This window comes from Benincasa hispida, chromosome 3, assembly GCF_009727055.1.
Source record: "Benincasa hispida cultivar B227 chromosome 3, ASM972705v1, whole genome shotgun sequence".
Lineage (NCBI taxonomy): Eukaryota > Viridiplantae > Streptophyta > Magnoliopsida > Cucurbitales > Cucurbitaceae > Benincasa > Benincasa hispida.
Genome location: NC_052351.1, coordinates 51,447,374 through 51,463,998, shown reverse-complemented (window position 1 = coordinate 51,463,998; position 16,625 = coordinate 51,447,374). Strand labels below are relative to the sequence as shown.

At 34.1% G+C, this 16,625-nt stretch overlaps 1 protein-coding gene across 1 annotated transcript; it reads right to left on the bottom strand.

Moving 5' to 3' along the window:
• Nucleotides 1–4,231: 4,231 nt before the first annotated feature.
• LOC120074708 (cationic amino acid transporter 4, vacuolar-like) lies at nucleotides 4,232–14,699 on the bottom strand. The gene is made up of 14 exons (XM_039027927.1): nucleotides 13,980–14,699; nucleotides 12,791–12,992; nucleotides 11,847–11,931; nucleotides 10,266–10,406; nucleotides 10,053–10,171; nucleotides 9,876–9,972; nucleotides 8,970–9,142; nucleotides 8,777–8,843; nucleotides 8,136–8,294; nucleotides 7,767–8,034; nucleotides 6,970–7,066; nucleotides 5,861–5,973; nucleotides 4,764–4,839; nucleotides 4,232–4,662 (listed from the first exon to the last, which is right to left on the bottom strand). The coding sequence occupies exons 1-14, from the start codon at nucleotides 14,149–14,151 to the stop codon at nucleotides 4,509–4,511; spliced, it is 1,923 nt and encodes a 640-aa protein (XP_038883855.1). The 5' UTR covers nucleotides 14,152–14,699; the 3' UTR covers nucleotides 4,232–4,508.
• Between the last annotated feature and the right edge of the window lie 1,926 nt (nucleotides 14,700–16,625).

Here is a 16,625-nt window from a genome sequence, read left to right as displayed (position 1 = left end):
ATTAAAGAAAGAAATACGACATCCAGTCAAAACAAAACAAAAACTATGTTTTTCTTTTGTCATCGTCTTCACGAGGGATTGAAAATGGAGTATCTTACAATAAAATATCCTTGTATCTTGTAGAAAAATTTGAAAGAGAGGTATGATCATCAAAAAACAGTTATTCTTACTAAAGCTCGTTATGAGTGGATGCACTTGAGGCTACAAGATTTGCAGTAAGTGATTACAATTCTACATTATTTAAAATCAGTTAAAAATTGTTATTGTGCGAAGAAAGAATTACTGATGTCGATATGTTAGAGAAGACATTTTCTACATTTCATGTCTCGAATATGCTCCTGTAACAGCAATATCAAGAGAAAGGTTTTAAACAGTATTCTCAATTCCATTTGTTATTTTGTACTCAGTACTTTATTTACAGAAAATGGAAACCTCATTTCACTCTATGTTCAATCTCTCCATACTTCGCATGAATAGCTAAATTTCTGAAAGGGTTGAGAAGTACTTAGCCAGCATGACTTAAGATTTATATTTTATGCAATCATCTTGTCTTATGTATGCATCATTCACCCTTTAGAGATACTTGAGAGAGTAGTCTAAAGATAGAATCTAGACTTGAGAGAGTCAGATTAGAATCTAGGCTTGAGAGAGTCAGATTAGAACCGCATAAGCAAGAAATAAAAACTTAGACATAAGTTCTATTGCTATCTACACATCACATGCACCCTAGAAATAGGTATGATTATATGCGGTCACCTTGTTTTATGTGTGCATTACTCATCATCGCATAGACAAGAATAGAGGCTTAGACATAAGTCCTATTTACTTTATCGTATACTCATCGCATGCGTCCTAGAAATAGGAGTTATAGCATTCTGCATTGAGAGATGACATATTGTTATTTGTGTGTAGCATGATCACATAACTTGTGCACAATCTTAGGAAATATTAGCTAAACCCCTTCTCAACCCCTTCATCGCATACTCATTGTAACTCTACGCTTTTATCAACTCTGCGTTCAACTCTGTCGCATAGGGAAAACCTTAATCAAAACACCATCCACTTCATTTGTTTTCACTACCGCAAAAGAATCAAAGTGACTGTCACATATTTACTTAGTAGTCCCTGTGTTCAACCATGGACTTACCAGGAAACCTCATAAGGCTTATACTTGGGTCTTGTTAGGAAAACTTGCATGTTCATCGCATAACACACATCACCGCAAACTCACACTATAACGCATCACAATTTACACACATCAAAACTTCTGAAGAGAAGATTGGCACAGTTGGTGGCACATCAAGTATTTCTTTTGATTTTGATAATATCTAGACTTAATGTTATTGTTTTCTTTTATCTATCTTCATGTTTTTTTTAGTAACTTTTGTATATTTTAAGTGTTGTTTTTCTTATTGTAATTATTTTCGCTTAATGAAGAAACATGGATCATTTCCATATGTTGGGTGTTTCAAAAATGACCAATGAAGATTTATGTCTGATAGACAGAGCAACTACACACAATACTTATAAATAAAAAATATTTTTCCAAATTGATAATGTTGAAAGCAAAAGTAAATACAATATCAGGTTCTATAAACTTGATCGAATGTTTTGGAAAAGCAAATATTATTTTGCATAGAGGAACAAAATTTCTTGACAATGCATTGTTCTCTAATCAATCAAAGAGAAATCTTTTAACTTTTAAAGATATACGTTGTAATGGTTATCATATTGAGACTAATAGTAAGAATAATGTGGAATATCTATATATCACATCCACTGTCTCAAATGAAAAACGTATATTGGAAGAGTTGGCTGCTTTATCTTCTGGATTATTATACTCATATACGAGTAATTGAAACATTGTAACAATGAACCTAAAGTTCATGAATCCAAACATATTTACAATTTAGCATGACCAATTAGGTCATCCAAGATCTATAATAATGAGGAAAATTATTGAGAATTCAAATGGACACCCATTGAAGAACCAAAAGATTCTTCAATCTAATGGATTATCATGTGATGCTTGCTCTCAAGGAAAATTGATAATCAGACCATCACCAGCTAAAGTGGGGACTGAATCACCTGCATTTTTAAAACGAATTCATGGTGATATATGTGGACCCATTAACCCACCAAGTGGACCATTTAGATATTTTATGGTATTAATAGATGCATCCAGCAAATGGTCACACGTGTGCTTATTATCAAGTCGAAATCTTGCATTTGCAATATTACTTGCTCAAATAATTAAGTTAACAGCACAATTTCCTAATTATACAATTAAGACCATTCGTCTTGATAATGCTAGTGAATTTACATCCCAAGCTTTTGATAATCATTGTATGTCAATTGGGATAAGTGTTGAACATCTTTAGCTCATGTTCATACACAAAATGGTTTAGCATAATTATTTATAAAACGTTTGCAATTAATTGCAAGACCATTACTTATGAGAGCTAAGCTTCCTTCATCTGTATGGGGACATGCTATTTTGCATGCAACATCACTTGTACATATTAGACCAATAGTTTATCCTAAGTACTCGTCATTATAATTAGCTTATGGCCATGAGTCAAATATTTCCCATCTGAGAATTTTTTGATGTGCAGTATATGTTCCAATTGCTCCACCACAACGCACTAAGATGGGTCCTCAAAGGAGGTTAGAAATATATGTTGGATACGATTCCCCATCAATTGTTAAATATCTTGAGCCCCTGACAGACGATGTATTTATTGCACGATTTTTTGATTGTCACGATTTGTTGATTGTCATTTTAATGAGACAAATTTTCCAACATTAGGGGAGGAAATAAGAAGTTGGAAAAAGAAATTACATGGAATGCAGCGTTATTGTCTCATTTAGATCCCCATATAGATCAATGTGAACTTGAAGTTCAGAAAATAATTTATTTGCAAAATATAGCAAATTAGATCCCCATATAGATCAATTTGAACTTGAAGTTTAGATCCCCAAATGCATTTATAGATGCAAAGAAAGTAACTAAGTCACATATACCTGAAACGCGCCAGAAGCGGGTAGACTAGTGGGTTCCAAAGATAAAAATCCTCGAAAACGAAAAATAATTAATAGTGAAAAAGATTTGGTTGAGGATATAAATACCCATAAAGAAATCATCGACATAACAAGTGAGGAAGGTGAAATACCTAAAGATAATAATGAAATTTCAATAAACTATGTTGTGACAGGAAAAAGATAGAATCGAACTAATATAATTATTGACAACATTGATGACGAGAGAGATGAGAGTTAGAGATGTTCTTGAAGTCGAAGTCTTTAAAGAGTTTATATCTTCATTCTCTCTAGAGTCTCTGGAATGTAGAATTAACAAATGAAGAGAGCTCCTTAATTTCGCTTTGTGGGTTTGAGCTTTGTTGGCCCATGAGTCTGGTCCTTGGACCCAATTAGTTGGATTTAGACTTACTTTTACATTTGGGTCAAACTAAGCTCATTTTTAGGCTCAATTTGTTCCATCAAATTAGGTAATCATATAACTTTAACTATAAATTATTTATTTCATAAATACTTATAACTTATAGTCTAATTAATAATATCACTTGATCATTAAATAATTAATTTTGTTCAAAACTTTTAATTGAATTTATTTTTTACCAATTAATCTATTAAAATTTTATAGAGGTGTAAAGATTAATTTTATAAATTAAATACAAAGATAATTTAATGCCATAAAAATTCAAATAACATTCTCATACACAACCAATCACGATCATCCTTGATTTTCCCAACAATTTTATTCCCATATTTTTTTATTCTCAAGCATCCTTAATTCCTAAACAAACGGTCCCTTAAACTTTAAACAATTACATTATATTATTATCCATTAACCTTTTAAAAAAAAAATGTTCTTTGCGGTTAGTATGGTCAATTTGTTTCATATAAATACTCATTTTTTTTCCATTTGTCTAACTCTTGAACCACTTTTCTCAGTAATCATACCCCAAAATTTGAAGTTAAAACATATAAAAATTCCACAAAATTCCACAGTCCCAAAATAAAAATCCCTTCTTTTGAAATTCAACAAAACGATGAATTGCCAAATACGGAAAGAGCCAAGATGCATGGATTTCTTAACTAACAAGTCTATTTGAACTGAAAAAAGCAAAAAGAAACAAGGTGAAGACAAGGAAAAGGACAGAAAAGAGAGCCTCATTTACCTAATAAAACTACATGAACACAAATAACATTATATTTGACTTATCACTGCAACTGCTATTTTATGTACTTTGGAAAGTTTTGTACAATAAGTTTAAAGAGAAAAAAAACTATTTAAGTTTAGGAACAGATATACAATTTGATTGATATGTACCTAAAGGGCCTAAAATCACAAAACCTAATATGGTAATGGTGCTGCCATGGGCCAACAACAATAGGGTATGAAACCCTCTGGTAATTTACATTTAACATAAATAACAACAGAGGCAAAACAAAGCTTTTTCCATTTACCAGGTAACGTATGAAGACTAAGCCACATGATCCGATGAGCGATAGATCTCGTCGACATAACATGCACGCACGTAAACTGCATTAACGAGTGAGCTGTGAGTCCGGCCATAAAACATATAGACCACTGCTCCAATCGCAAACCAGACAGAAACCCGAATCCAAGTTGCGAGTCTGAAAGTTGGATTTGAAAGGGAAAGAGTTGAAAGTGTATAGATCAGTAGAAAATTTCTCAGAGGTTGATTTGAACAGTAAGTTCACAGCTCAATACTCACCCAAGATCAATCAGCAAGTAGGAATTTATAAGAATGCAAGCAACTGGTAAGAAAGGTACAAATGGGCAAGCAAAACCTGAGAGAGAGTGACAACACAGTTGAGTAGGATCAACATAACATTGTCAATTATAGAAAAAATAAAATCATTTGGTAAGCAATTCCTTTTCATATTCAACTATAATTTGCATCATTATAGTCCACTCGACCTGACTACGATTTTTCTTTCAGTATACTTTCATTTGCAATGGAAGCCTTTACTATAAATCAATGTGGTTTTGGCTTGAACAGTACCAATGAGGTCCAAGAACAGAGACTACACAATCAACAAATAACAATCATTTCACGTGGTGTTATTAGCAAGTAATTGAATTCAAGTTTTTATTTTACTAATCTTTTGGGTAAGAAACCATAGTTTGATGGAGAGAAATGAAAGATTATATAAGAATAAAAAAGAACAGGACCCAACAAAAAAAGGAGCATAACCCTCACTACAGAAAAGGACTTCAATCCAAAAGAACAAAATGAAGCTCATAATTACGAGAAGGCCTGGTGACTAACACCCACAACTCATAAGGAGGCGTTAAATGCAGTCACCTCCCAGTGTTCCATGTGAGCCTAAGAAGCACGGACACTTTAGTTTGTCTAGCGTGTCCGTGTCTGACGCTTGTCAGACATTTGGACACTCCGACGCTTGTTGGATATGTATAGGACGCTTGTTAGTACAACAAATGTGTTAGACATGCATAGAACCCTTGTTGAATATACAGACTTAACACATATATACCAATAATAATAAATTGAATGTGAAATACATCAAACTATGCATCAACCCATTTACCTGAAATTTTCTTAGATATATATTTTTGAAAATGTATATTTGAATAAACGTGTCCTTCCCATGTTTGTGTTCTAGATTTTTAAAAAATGACGCGTCGCCATGTCCGTATGGTGTTGTATCCGTATCGGTGTTTCTTAGACGTGAGCTTTTCGACTTGATTCATAGTTAGAATCAAACTATAGATCGATGAAATATAGATGAATCCATTCACTCTCAGATAAATAATTATGACGTCATAACAGTATAAAATGATACAAACCTCCTCTATGGCCAAAGCTGTGTCTTGCATCATCTTGATCTAAAGAAGCCAACACAATCAGGCTACCAACTACAAGAACTCCACCAACTCCACATGAGGCGAAGCGAGGAATGCTGGTAACAGAAATCATTAGAACTGAATTCAAAATGGGATAAAAGAATTTTTTCAAATAGAAATTACACTTCAGCAGGGTGCAACCTTGCAAATGGAACAAAATACAAATGGAAAGATACTCGAGATGTTATTATCAAGTTGATAATGCCACAAGTTGGGAGGTGCAGATTAAGCAAGATACAAAAGACTAAAAAGGATAAACATAAATGGATGGAACTAAGCCACAGCTAACACAATTCTTGAAAGTGGAAGACAGCCCTGGTATTCTCGTTCTGGGACGTAGAAATGAATGTCATGAACTATTCACTTTTTTTCTTTCCAAATATCTCCAAGCATAGTTTTGAATTTCTTTATTTATCTATAATTCAACAGCAGTATGCATATTTTTTATTATCCAACGGATTTTTTGGTCAATGAAAACTATTTTATGTAGTGAGTAACAATTCTAGTTGTTTGCCATTAGAATTGTTGCTTCGGTAGTTTATATCATCCATACACGAACTAAGATTTCAATTCTTCCATGTTTTTCTCGTAGTATATTGTTCCATGGAGCTAAGACGAAGAAACCAGTGCTCATATGATCCATTAAAAGAGTTAGACAGAAGATAGTTATCTTCAATCATTGTTAAAATATGGAAATACTTTATCAGCTGCATGACCATAAAAAATAATCATCTTGCTCGTATATTTTAGGCAGCACATCATTTCTTTCTTTTCCTATTTCCTTGATCAATTCTATATACTTTGTAGATGCTATGAACGTACTTCATTCTAATGTAAGTCATCTTAGGACTCACTTTGAGGCAGCAATTTACTTGGTGAATAAGGAAAGAGAGAGTATTTACAAGCTGGCATGGCAACAATATTTGAACGACCAGCTATTTCGTATTTCATGAAGTTGGGCCAATGAGTCTAATCAAAAGAATTAGTGTGTACAAAAACTAATGGCATATGAATTGAAAAACAAAAAACGTAGGTTTCTAAAAGTTGATCACCTGGGGAGATACTTAGCTGAAGCTGTGAATGTAACTATTAGAATTCCTATACAGACAAGTGCAATAGCCCAACCAGCAGTTTTTCGCCTCTGCTCTTCTGCATTCATTTTAAATTTGCATTGAAGGTGTCAACTTTATAGCTCCGACAAAGAAAAGGTTAGCAACATAAGTAGTTACTGAGTTCTCAAGCCAAGTGAATTACATGAAACTAGGGTATTGATTTCCATTTGTTGGATCTTCCTCATATTTCAAGCTCACAAGTGAGGAAGAGTGTTAGATGATATGATATTAAGTTTGCCTTCACCCATCAGCTTAAGCTTTTGGATTAATTGGAGATTTAATACGACTATATTTGCCTTACCCAAAATGATAACCATCAGTTAACACAATCCCCTCCCCAGCTAAAGCTAATTAAAAGTCAGTAGTTCAATTTCCCTAATTATTCCTCCTACCTAGCATAACCATTTACAATCCGGGGATTAACAGATTATTGATGGAAAAAATCCCTAGCTTTAATGCTAAAATGAATACTCTAATTCTATCTTAAATCATAACATCTAAAAGCTTAAGCCATTAAAGAAAAGGTTAAAATTAGTCTTTGCAACAGTTAGTGATGCTTTAAAAGTGAATTTAAAGTCCTTCCATTGTGCCTAGCAGCATGTCACATTACTGCAAAATAAGTACTAAGGTTATGTTCAATCTTTATGCATATATTCTTTCACTTACAAACAGGCTGTTTCTTATAAAAGTACTAAGGAAAATTTTCACCAAGAAGTAGAGAGAGCAGTCATTCTAACCTCTAGATACTTCTCTCTCAATAAGAGGGTAACTGAGCATGCTGTTTTCCTCATCGCTTGAATCTTGAATATTAGTCTCACCAAAACCAGATGAATCTCCATGGACATTGCTATCAGTTTTCTGACTCTCACCATCTAACTGTGATAATGTTGAGTTGATAGCCTCTTGAAGTGAAGATGGAAGTGGGGACTCATGTGGTGGAACATATCTGAGTATCAGAACTGATATTGCAACAGTAGTAAATGCAAGAAGTGTTCCCACACTAACCTGTAATCCACGGAAGAAGCATATAAGAAAAGAAGATGGGATTAGAATCTCAATGTATTCTATCTATAGCATCGCCAGCTTATATGAAAATCCCGACTTACCATTCCTGCCAACTGTGAAACATCCATAAAGAAGGCCAGAACTGCTGCAAAGAGACCTGTTATAATGGTGCCCTTTACTGGAACTTGAGTGTGTTTATTGATGTCTGCAAAAATAGAGGGTAACAATCCATCTCTAGCCATGGCCATTAGAATCCGGGGCTGGAAAATAAATGCATCAAAAAGTTTAATTTATTATTCGGGGCAGATTTCTTTCTCACCAAAGGAGTGTGAAATTTAGCCATTAAATAGATCATATTAACATTAAAGAAAGCAATGCATCCCAACAGGGTGCCTGGTGTGAGGGCTTGGGATGTTTGGAGAGATCCTAGTTCAAGCTCAAGAGTGAAAATTTAACAACTTATCTCCCAAACATGGCCATGCAAACGCAAGGAGTGGACCCCAATTCCCCAGTAGTAATAATAATAGAATAATATTGATTGATTAAATGGAAAAACAAATATATATTATATAGTATTGCCACAATCGCCAGCAAGTAACCACCTTAAAAAATCTACCATCTTCAAGAAACGAATAACCGTACCAACAAACTGACCAGTTGCCAATATCAACGATAAACCATGAACCATGATTGCCTTACTATCTAGCGTGGACAATATTTTTTTTTTTTTTATAGAACTTACCTGAGGAAGAATTGAACCTAATAAGCTAGCAAAAAGTGCAGTCACTGCCCCAACTGTAATTATGTACCTAAGAATGAAAATGCTAGCTTTTAAAAGGAATACTGAAAATAAAAATAAAAAATAAAAAATAAGCGGAAGTGGAAGTGGAACAAGCAGACTCCTATGAATTTCCCTCAATTTAAAGAATCCTCACATGGCCCATTGCACACCATAGCTAGCAAATGCAGAGGAGATAGGGGTGTCTGGATCCAAGGCATAATATGGTACCAAGCCAACGATCACCATGGAAACGAGCATATACAAAATGCTACAGACAAGCATAGTGAGTCCTATGCCAAGGGGCAAATCTCGCTGAGGATTCTTCATCTGTCAATTTAAAAGTTAAAATAGTGATGAAATGCTAGAAATCGATCAAGTAGTGGTGTAGACTCAAAATCTTGGAGAAAATCTCGAAGTAGAGTATTATTGATTAGAGAGAAATGTAGACAAACCCTTTAAATAAACCCAAAGGGAAATGATTGTTTTACACATAACTACCTAACTAATCCTAATCCTAAAACCCCTTTAAATAGACCCCAAAGGGAAAGAGTGTTTTCACGCCTAAACTAAAAAGAAAACAAATTAAAATTGTAAATTAATATAAATGGAAATTACAGAATATTCCCAAAATGCCCCTACATCAAGTAGACCAAATGAAACAGAATTTCTAAAATCCCTATTTTGTCAGTGTTTAAATCCTTATCCATAATCCCTTCCTCATGATCTTAAGTGAGAATGACATTGTCAACATAAATTATAAATGAGGTCATTTTCCCTTTTTAGGACAATAAACATACGACCCAGAGAGATAATGTTATCGAGTATAAAATTTATCTTTGCCAACCTTTTTGTAACATTTGGTAAGAATATCATCCATGCATCATCAATATGCATATAAAAGATATTCCATGGAATTAATTTCAAGCGCAGGGAAAAAAGGACTGAAACAGTCTCTGTTTTTTTCCACCTGTGACAAGCTGCTAAAACTCACATCTATTTCCAATAAAAATTAATCATGGAACATCCTTTACAACTTTCAATATATTAGTTTAAAAATTACCTCCTCAGCAGTGCTAGTAATTGAATCAAATCCGATATATGAAAAGAAAACTACTGCAGACCCAGCAAACATTCCATTCACACCAAAGGGAAAGTACCTACAAGAACATGAGAAAGCCGAAACTAAGGGACATGTGTTCTAAGAAAAATTTATTCACAAACAAATAGTTTCCTTTACCCATTTGGAAGTTCATAACCAACCCATCCATCTCTGAAACCCAGATATCCACCGACTATAGCAATGAAAAGCAAAGCACAGACATTTATGGTTGTGACTATCGTTTGAGCCAATGAACTCTGAAAAATAACCCTTGTACTTCACAATGAGGGAACTTACAAGTTAAAGACCAAATGTGATAGGAAAAAAAATTCATGGATCTACTAAAAACACCTTCTTTATCCCAATGCACAAAAGTGCAGTAACAATGAAGATTAAGATTGCTGCACATGGATCAACGACAATATCAAGTCCAGGGATGGTAATACGGGCCAAAAAAGCAGGTAATTTATCCTGACCTCCCAAAAACAGTGCCTGAAATGAACAGAAACAGTAGCATCAACAGAAATTGAGCAAGTGAGCACCATAAACATCCCATGCATGACAAAAGCTTATGAGGAAGAGACAGAATAAATGAAGAAAATATTTTTCCTTGAAGCCCATATTTTACTTTAATCATCAGCCAACATGACCAAGTGACTAATGATTTATTTATCCCAGCTCCCACATCATTTATTTATTTTCAATTTGTCCCCTCTCCAGTTGTCTGAGACAAGATTGGACAATTATTGGAACTTCATATGACATATAGTACGTATTGGCCATGTGATTTTCCTGACACTGAATCTTGTTAAAACATAAAATAAGCGGTCTTGTTTCTTATTCAGTATGGAGGCTAATATAGGTTTCAGCGAGTTCCAACTTCCAGATAGTGATAGAACAAGCAACTAACATAGTTTGCAGGTTGAGCTTGAGAATGCATCTTTTAGCTCCTTCTTTCACATTTAGAATAGGAAACAGTGAGCTCGCTATCATTATCTATTTAAGATGTTAGCTTCCAATAGCAATTGCAACAGACCATTGCTAAAGAGAAGTGGAAAGATGAGCACCAGAATAAGGGGAAAAAAGGAAAATCTAAATAGTGATAGAGCAATCTTCAAGAAATATTCAGTTCAACAGCATTATTCAAAATTTTCAACTGCCTAGTTTTCGTGGCAGATTCATAAATAGATTTTGCTCAGTAATCCTGGTTTCCACTAAAAGCCCAAAGGATATGCATCCAATCTGAGTCCAACCTTTCTTGGTTTGGGTAAAACCCCTGAATACTAAAAGGTTGATCCATTTAGCTTCTTCTCAATCGATGAGTCGCCTCTGAATCTTCATATCCCTAAACAGACTATTTTTAATTTCAATAAACTAAATAAAGGAAGCTTTTTTTTTTTATTTTAGCCTGGCATTGGTTGAAGCATACGAGAATGGAAATCTAAGTATCTCAACTCAATCACATTCGTCTTAAAATGTAAACAGAGTGCCTGTTAAACAGGTTTCAGAAAATAGAGGAAAACACCAAAGGCTTGTACTGTTACCTTTCATCACCCTATTAACAGGCTAGCTGAAATGTCCAACCTCATCTTAATAGCATGGCCTCATTGCCTGAAGCAGAGGGCTCCATATGGTACCTTCCAGTGCTTATCAGGGTTGTCGAACTTTAAAAGATATATTTTTTTAATTTTATTATATTATTTTTTTAATTCAACACCATGTAGGAGTTGAGATTTCAACCCCTAACCTTTTGATCAAGGATATAATACTTTAACCAATTGTGTCATGCTCAAGTTGGCAGTTTTATATTTATTATTATTCAAGAAAAATATTCCCCGAAAGTTCCATAATCTTGTAAATTCATGCTACTAGTAGTCCAGTCTCAAGTTTAAGAGCATGAGTGTCAATAAATGTAAGAAGTTTTTACGATACCAGATTGGGAGTTATGCCACGAGCCACCGTAGAACCACCAATTGTCCATTCCAAAATCAGAGCCCAACCAACCAACCAAGCAACTCTGAGAGTAATCAACCACACACATTAACAATGTTGCAAATATGCTGCTAGCTGCTTACAGGCAGGAAAAAAATCACACACACAAAGATCTTTTATTCCTTATTCAAAACAAAACACATTATTTCAGATTAATAGTAAAAGAGAAGTCCCATTGTCCTTCAATAATTAGCTTGCCTTGATAGACACAATTATTTCAAACTACTTTGGGTTGGCCTATGGTTAAGGAGGCAAGTTAAAGAGAAGTAAATGGGAACCTTGGGTTGTGGTCGTGGACAGTGTTTTAAAAAGCCCTCTCGGGCGCGTGCAGGCCCAAGACGCAAGTCTAGCGCCTCGCCTTGGAAAAGTGAGGCTCACAAAATAAGGCACGCTTCAGGCGCTCCAAGGATCAAAGCCCTACACCTTGGGGCTTTTCAATTATTTTTAAAAAATAGTAATAATTAAGGGTTTTCCTTCATTATTAATAAAAAGAATCAAGTTTACCAAACCTAAATGCAAAATTTCTTGTGTTTGGGGTCCCTTTATCCATATTTCCACTTCAATTATACTCTCTCTTTTTAATGTAATATTTTTATATATAGTGCGCCTCACAAAATAAAGTCTATGCCTTTTTGTGCACCTTGCGCCTAGGCTCCAGAGGGTCATTGAGCCTTAGTGCGCCTTGGGGCATTTAAAAACACTGGTTGTGGACTCAAACCTAGAATAGATATTAAAATTCTGAATTTTCTAACAACCAAATGTTCTAGAGACAAGTAGTTTTCCTGTGAAATTGGTGAATCAATGTGTAAGCTAGCTCGGATATTAATGCCATTATAAAATTTGATTTTACTATTTCTTTTTGCAGTGATAAAATACTGTCATACCCTTCTCCAACACATATGTATGTATAGTGATAGGCACTCCCAGCAGATGGGCACCGACATGCAAGCTCTGCATAACAAAATGCTGAGAGTGCAGCAGCTACCCCAGCAATAAAGAAAGATATGGTAAGAGAGGGTCCCGCGTGCTCTCTGGCAACTGTTCCAACCAAAATATACACTCCAGCTCCAATTGTAGCTCCAACTCCTGCGGAGGAGGCAAAGCAATCATCACACATCATAACCCTTTTAGTTTAACCAACCAAAAATAATAGGCACCCAATAGACAGGGAAGAATTTGTATGTTCTGAGATATGATAGACACATTCAAATAACAAAATCAAGCATTGAGCTATGTCATTTGGGTCTGGAGTTTTCCTGAAGGTTTTATTCAAAGAAGATTCTTTTGGTGCAAAGTGGCAAATAGCATCTATGGCAAGTTGAATCCCTTGTTTTGATTAAGTTTGGCATTGGCAGCTGCCTTTGGGTTACATTTTCTCTCTTTAGTCGGTTTTAAAGGTTGATGAAGTGATGGTTTTTCAGCTTCTATTGAGGCCATAAGAGGGTAAAAGAATGGTTGTTCACCATATTCTGTGTAGCTGGAGTTGAAGTCAAGCCTGTTTTCCGGTTTCAATATCTTTTGTTTGAGTGCTGTTTCTCCAAGGATCCAATGATTTTTTCAAGCATAGGCCTTAGCTTGATCATTTCGAAGTTGCCATAGTTAAAGCTTCTTCTTTTTAAAACTCTTTTTCTTATCCATTCACAGAATAATCTTAAGACTTATGCTCAACCAGGAATGTATTTATATTTCCCCAATTTAATTATCTTATATTGTTCTATGTATTGTTCTAAGTATTCTTGGCAAGTTCTTGTTTTTCGTTTCCTTATATTTTGAGCATTAGCCTTTTTTCATTTATTTAATTAAAAGTTTTGTTTCCTTTTTCTTATACATAACTGACATCAGAAAACTCATAGGCTTGCCTTTACAACATAAGCAGCTTAATTCCCAATGACATTGCTCAATTTCAAAACATGGTAAGCTTAATTTCAAAACATGGTAACCCATATGTCCTAGGAAAAGAAGAAGCTAAAACAGAAGAAAAATTCAAACAACCATTGAACGTGACTCCTGCTCAATCCACCCCAGAAGAAGCAAATTACAGAAAGCAGAAACATGAGAAGCCCAAAAACTCACCAATGGCAACAAGGTCAAGTGCAGATAATTTCTTAGCAAGTTGACGATGATTCTCCCTTGTTACATTCTCAGAATCTACCTGTTTTCTCCTAACCAAACTTTCAAAAACACCAGATAACCTTCTTCCATAACCAACATCCGAATCCCTCGAACTCTGGTTACGAACCAGCATATTATTCACAAAGCGAGATGGCAAAACTAGCGGTTTTTATCACTGTTCTTTAAAAGCCATCTCCATTTTTCATCAAAAATCCAAATGGGTGTCAGAAATAATTGATAATCAGATTGTGTTTATCTTCACTCTTCCCAATATAACACCATACCCCTTCTATCCCATAATCCCATTATACCTAACAGACCATACTCTAAAATTTTGATACAAAATTTGGAAGAAGCTTATCTGCTTTGATTGAAACTTGAAACTGGGACACCTTCTTTCACGGTTCTAAGAACTTCAATGGCTGGCCCTCCTTGTTCAGATTCTGTGTTTCGTTCGATTTGCGGCAAACGAATAATTGGAATTAGAATATCAAAAATGGCATCGGGATTAGTTTAGTAGTAGATAGATTTTCCATTTTCGTCAGCAATTGCATACAAGGTTGGATTTTCCATTCCCGTCCTCAATTTGATTGCTTGGGAACGAAAGAAAAATGATGGATTCTAATCGTTTCAAATCTTTCATCTATAAAAAGGCCATTAATCTTTGGGCCAAAAGATTTTCTTTAATTTTCATTTTCCCTTTTGTTTTCAGGATTTTTTTTCCCTTTGTCAGAATAACACACACTTTTTGGAAATTTTTAGACACGTTTTAAATTTTTAAATACGTGGAATGATTAAATAATTTCTTATTTGTTAGTGTATGCTTTAAAAGAAATAAGTTTAATTTTTCATAGATTGAATGATATATTTTAGTGATTTTAAAATAGGAGTTATTACATTTTTAATGGTTAGATTACCAGTTTAATATTTGAACTTCATGTTTGAATCTCGTAACTCTTCGAACTTTAAATTTTATATCAAATAAGTTTTAAATATATTCAACATTTTTTAGAATTTACACCAAGCGAAGAAAAGGATCGAGAGTTTTTCAATTATTACTTGTAGAATTGGAACATTGGTGGATGTAGAGGAAATGAGAATGTCGACTTGAGTAATACAACATTTGTGAAAATAATGAGTTTATTATACATAAAATTGAATTTTGTGTTTCATAGAGCACTGAACTTCTCATAATATGTCCAATAATTCATGAATTTTTTTTTTAATGTGGAATAGGTCAATGATTTATTAGACACCAAAATTATTTGAAAATTAATTATACATATAATGAAAATTTATAGATTTAGGACTACACTTTTTTAACTCGATGTTCTTATTAGAAAAAAAAAATTAAAGTTCAATAATCAATTAGTGTACGAAAATTTACAGTTTATTAATACACTCAATATGATATTCTCTTTTTTTTTTTCCCTTTTGTGGTGCAAAATATGTAGGGTATAAAATTCGATCCTTCAACCTCTTTATGGAGGGTATATATTTTATATTTGTTGAGTTATGTTCATGCTAGCCTCAATATAACATTCTTTCCCTTAGACAATAAAGGGAATATCATAAATGTGTTTGAAACACAATATTTGATTTGAACCCAATAAGTTCATGAATTTTAAAAGATGTTGAATATTGAGGGTTGCCCCAAGTATGCTCGAAAAATCTATAGGCAAATTCTACCACAAGGGAAATTAAGAGGCAGTATGGGAAACCATACATCCCAAAAGGAAAAAGTTAGACTCTCGAATTATGGGCCAACCAGTCAAGCCAAAGGAATTATATTGATTGTGAAATGACCAAGTCGGGCTTGGTTCTGGCGCCTTGTAACCTTCAGGGTCGCAATCACTCTCAAGTCGTGGGTGTTACACATAACCACAAGAGAGTGTCAAACAACCTTGAAAGAGGAGAAGTAAGTAAACTCAAAAGAAAAATTGTAATCCTATTCTATGTGTTTAGCTGAAGGAAACACTCCCTCTACTAACTTAAACAACAGAGCGTGGACAGCTCGACACCACATTAGTGCAAATATTCTCATGTAAGTTAGTTTGGACGATGAGGTCGAATTAGAGGAATAGGTTGGCATAACATACAAGACCAGCAACGTGTGGGAATTTCTCAAGCCAATAAATTGAGGACGTATTAAATACAAAATAAAAAGTTGATGAATCAATGATAAACATTTTAGGAACTTTATAGATTAAAAGAAATCATTTATAATTTATAAACACGGGTTAAAATTGGTAGACCTATTAAACACAAAAAAATCAAGAAACTTAATATATAATTGAACCCAAAAAGAATTAGAGTTGATTTCAGTGTCTTTTGATATGTTCAATTTTATTCTATGGATCCTTTTTCTTTACAATTGTTCAAATTGAAGAAAAGTATAGAATATATAGATCAAAATGGATGGATATAAAGTGGACAAGTATTGAGAGATTTGTACTATATATATTAAGTAGTCTTCAATTCTAATTTGCTCACTTCGACAGACTTGACAAACAAGAAAGGGAAAGAAAATGAATTTCAAATAGAATTTTGGGATTCGTGACAGATTTAGCTTATTTAGAAATTATTGATTTACAACCAGACGGATCT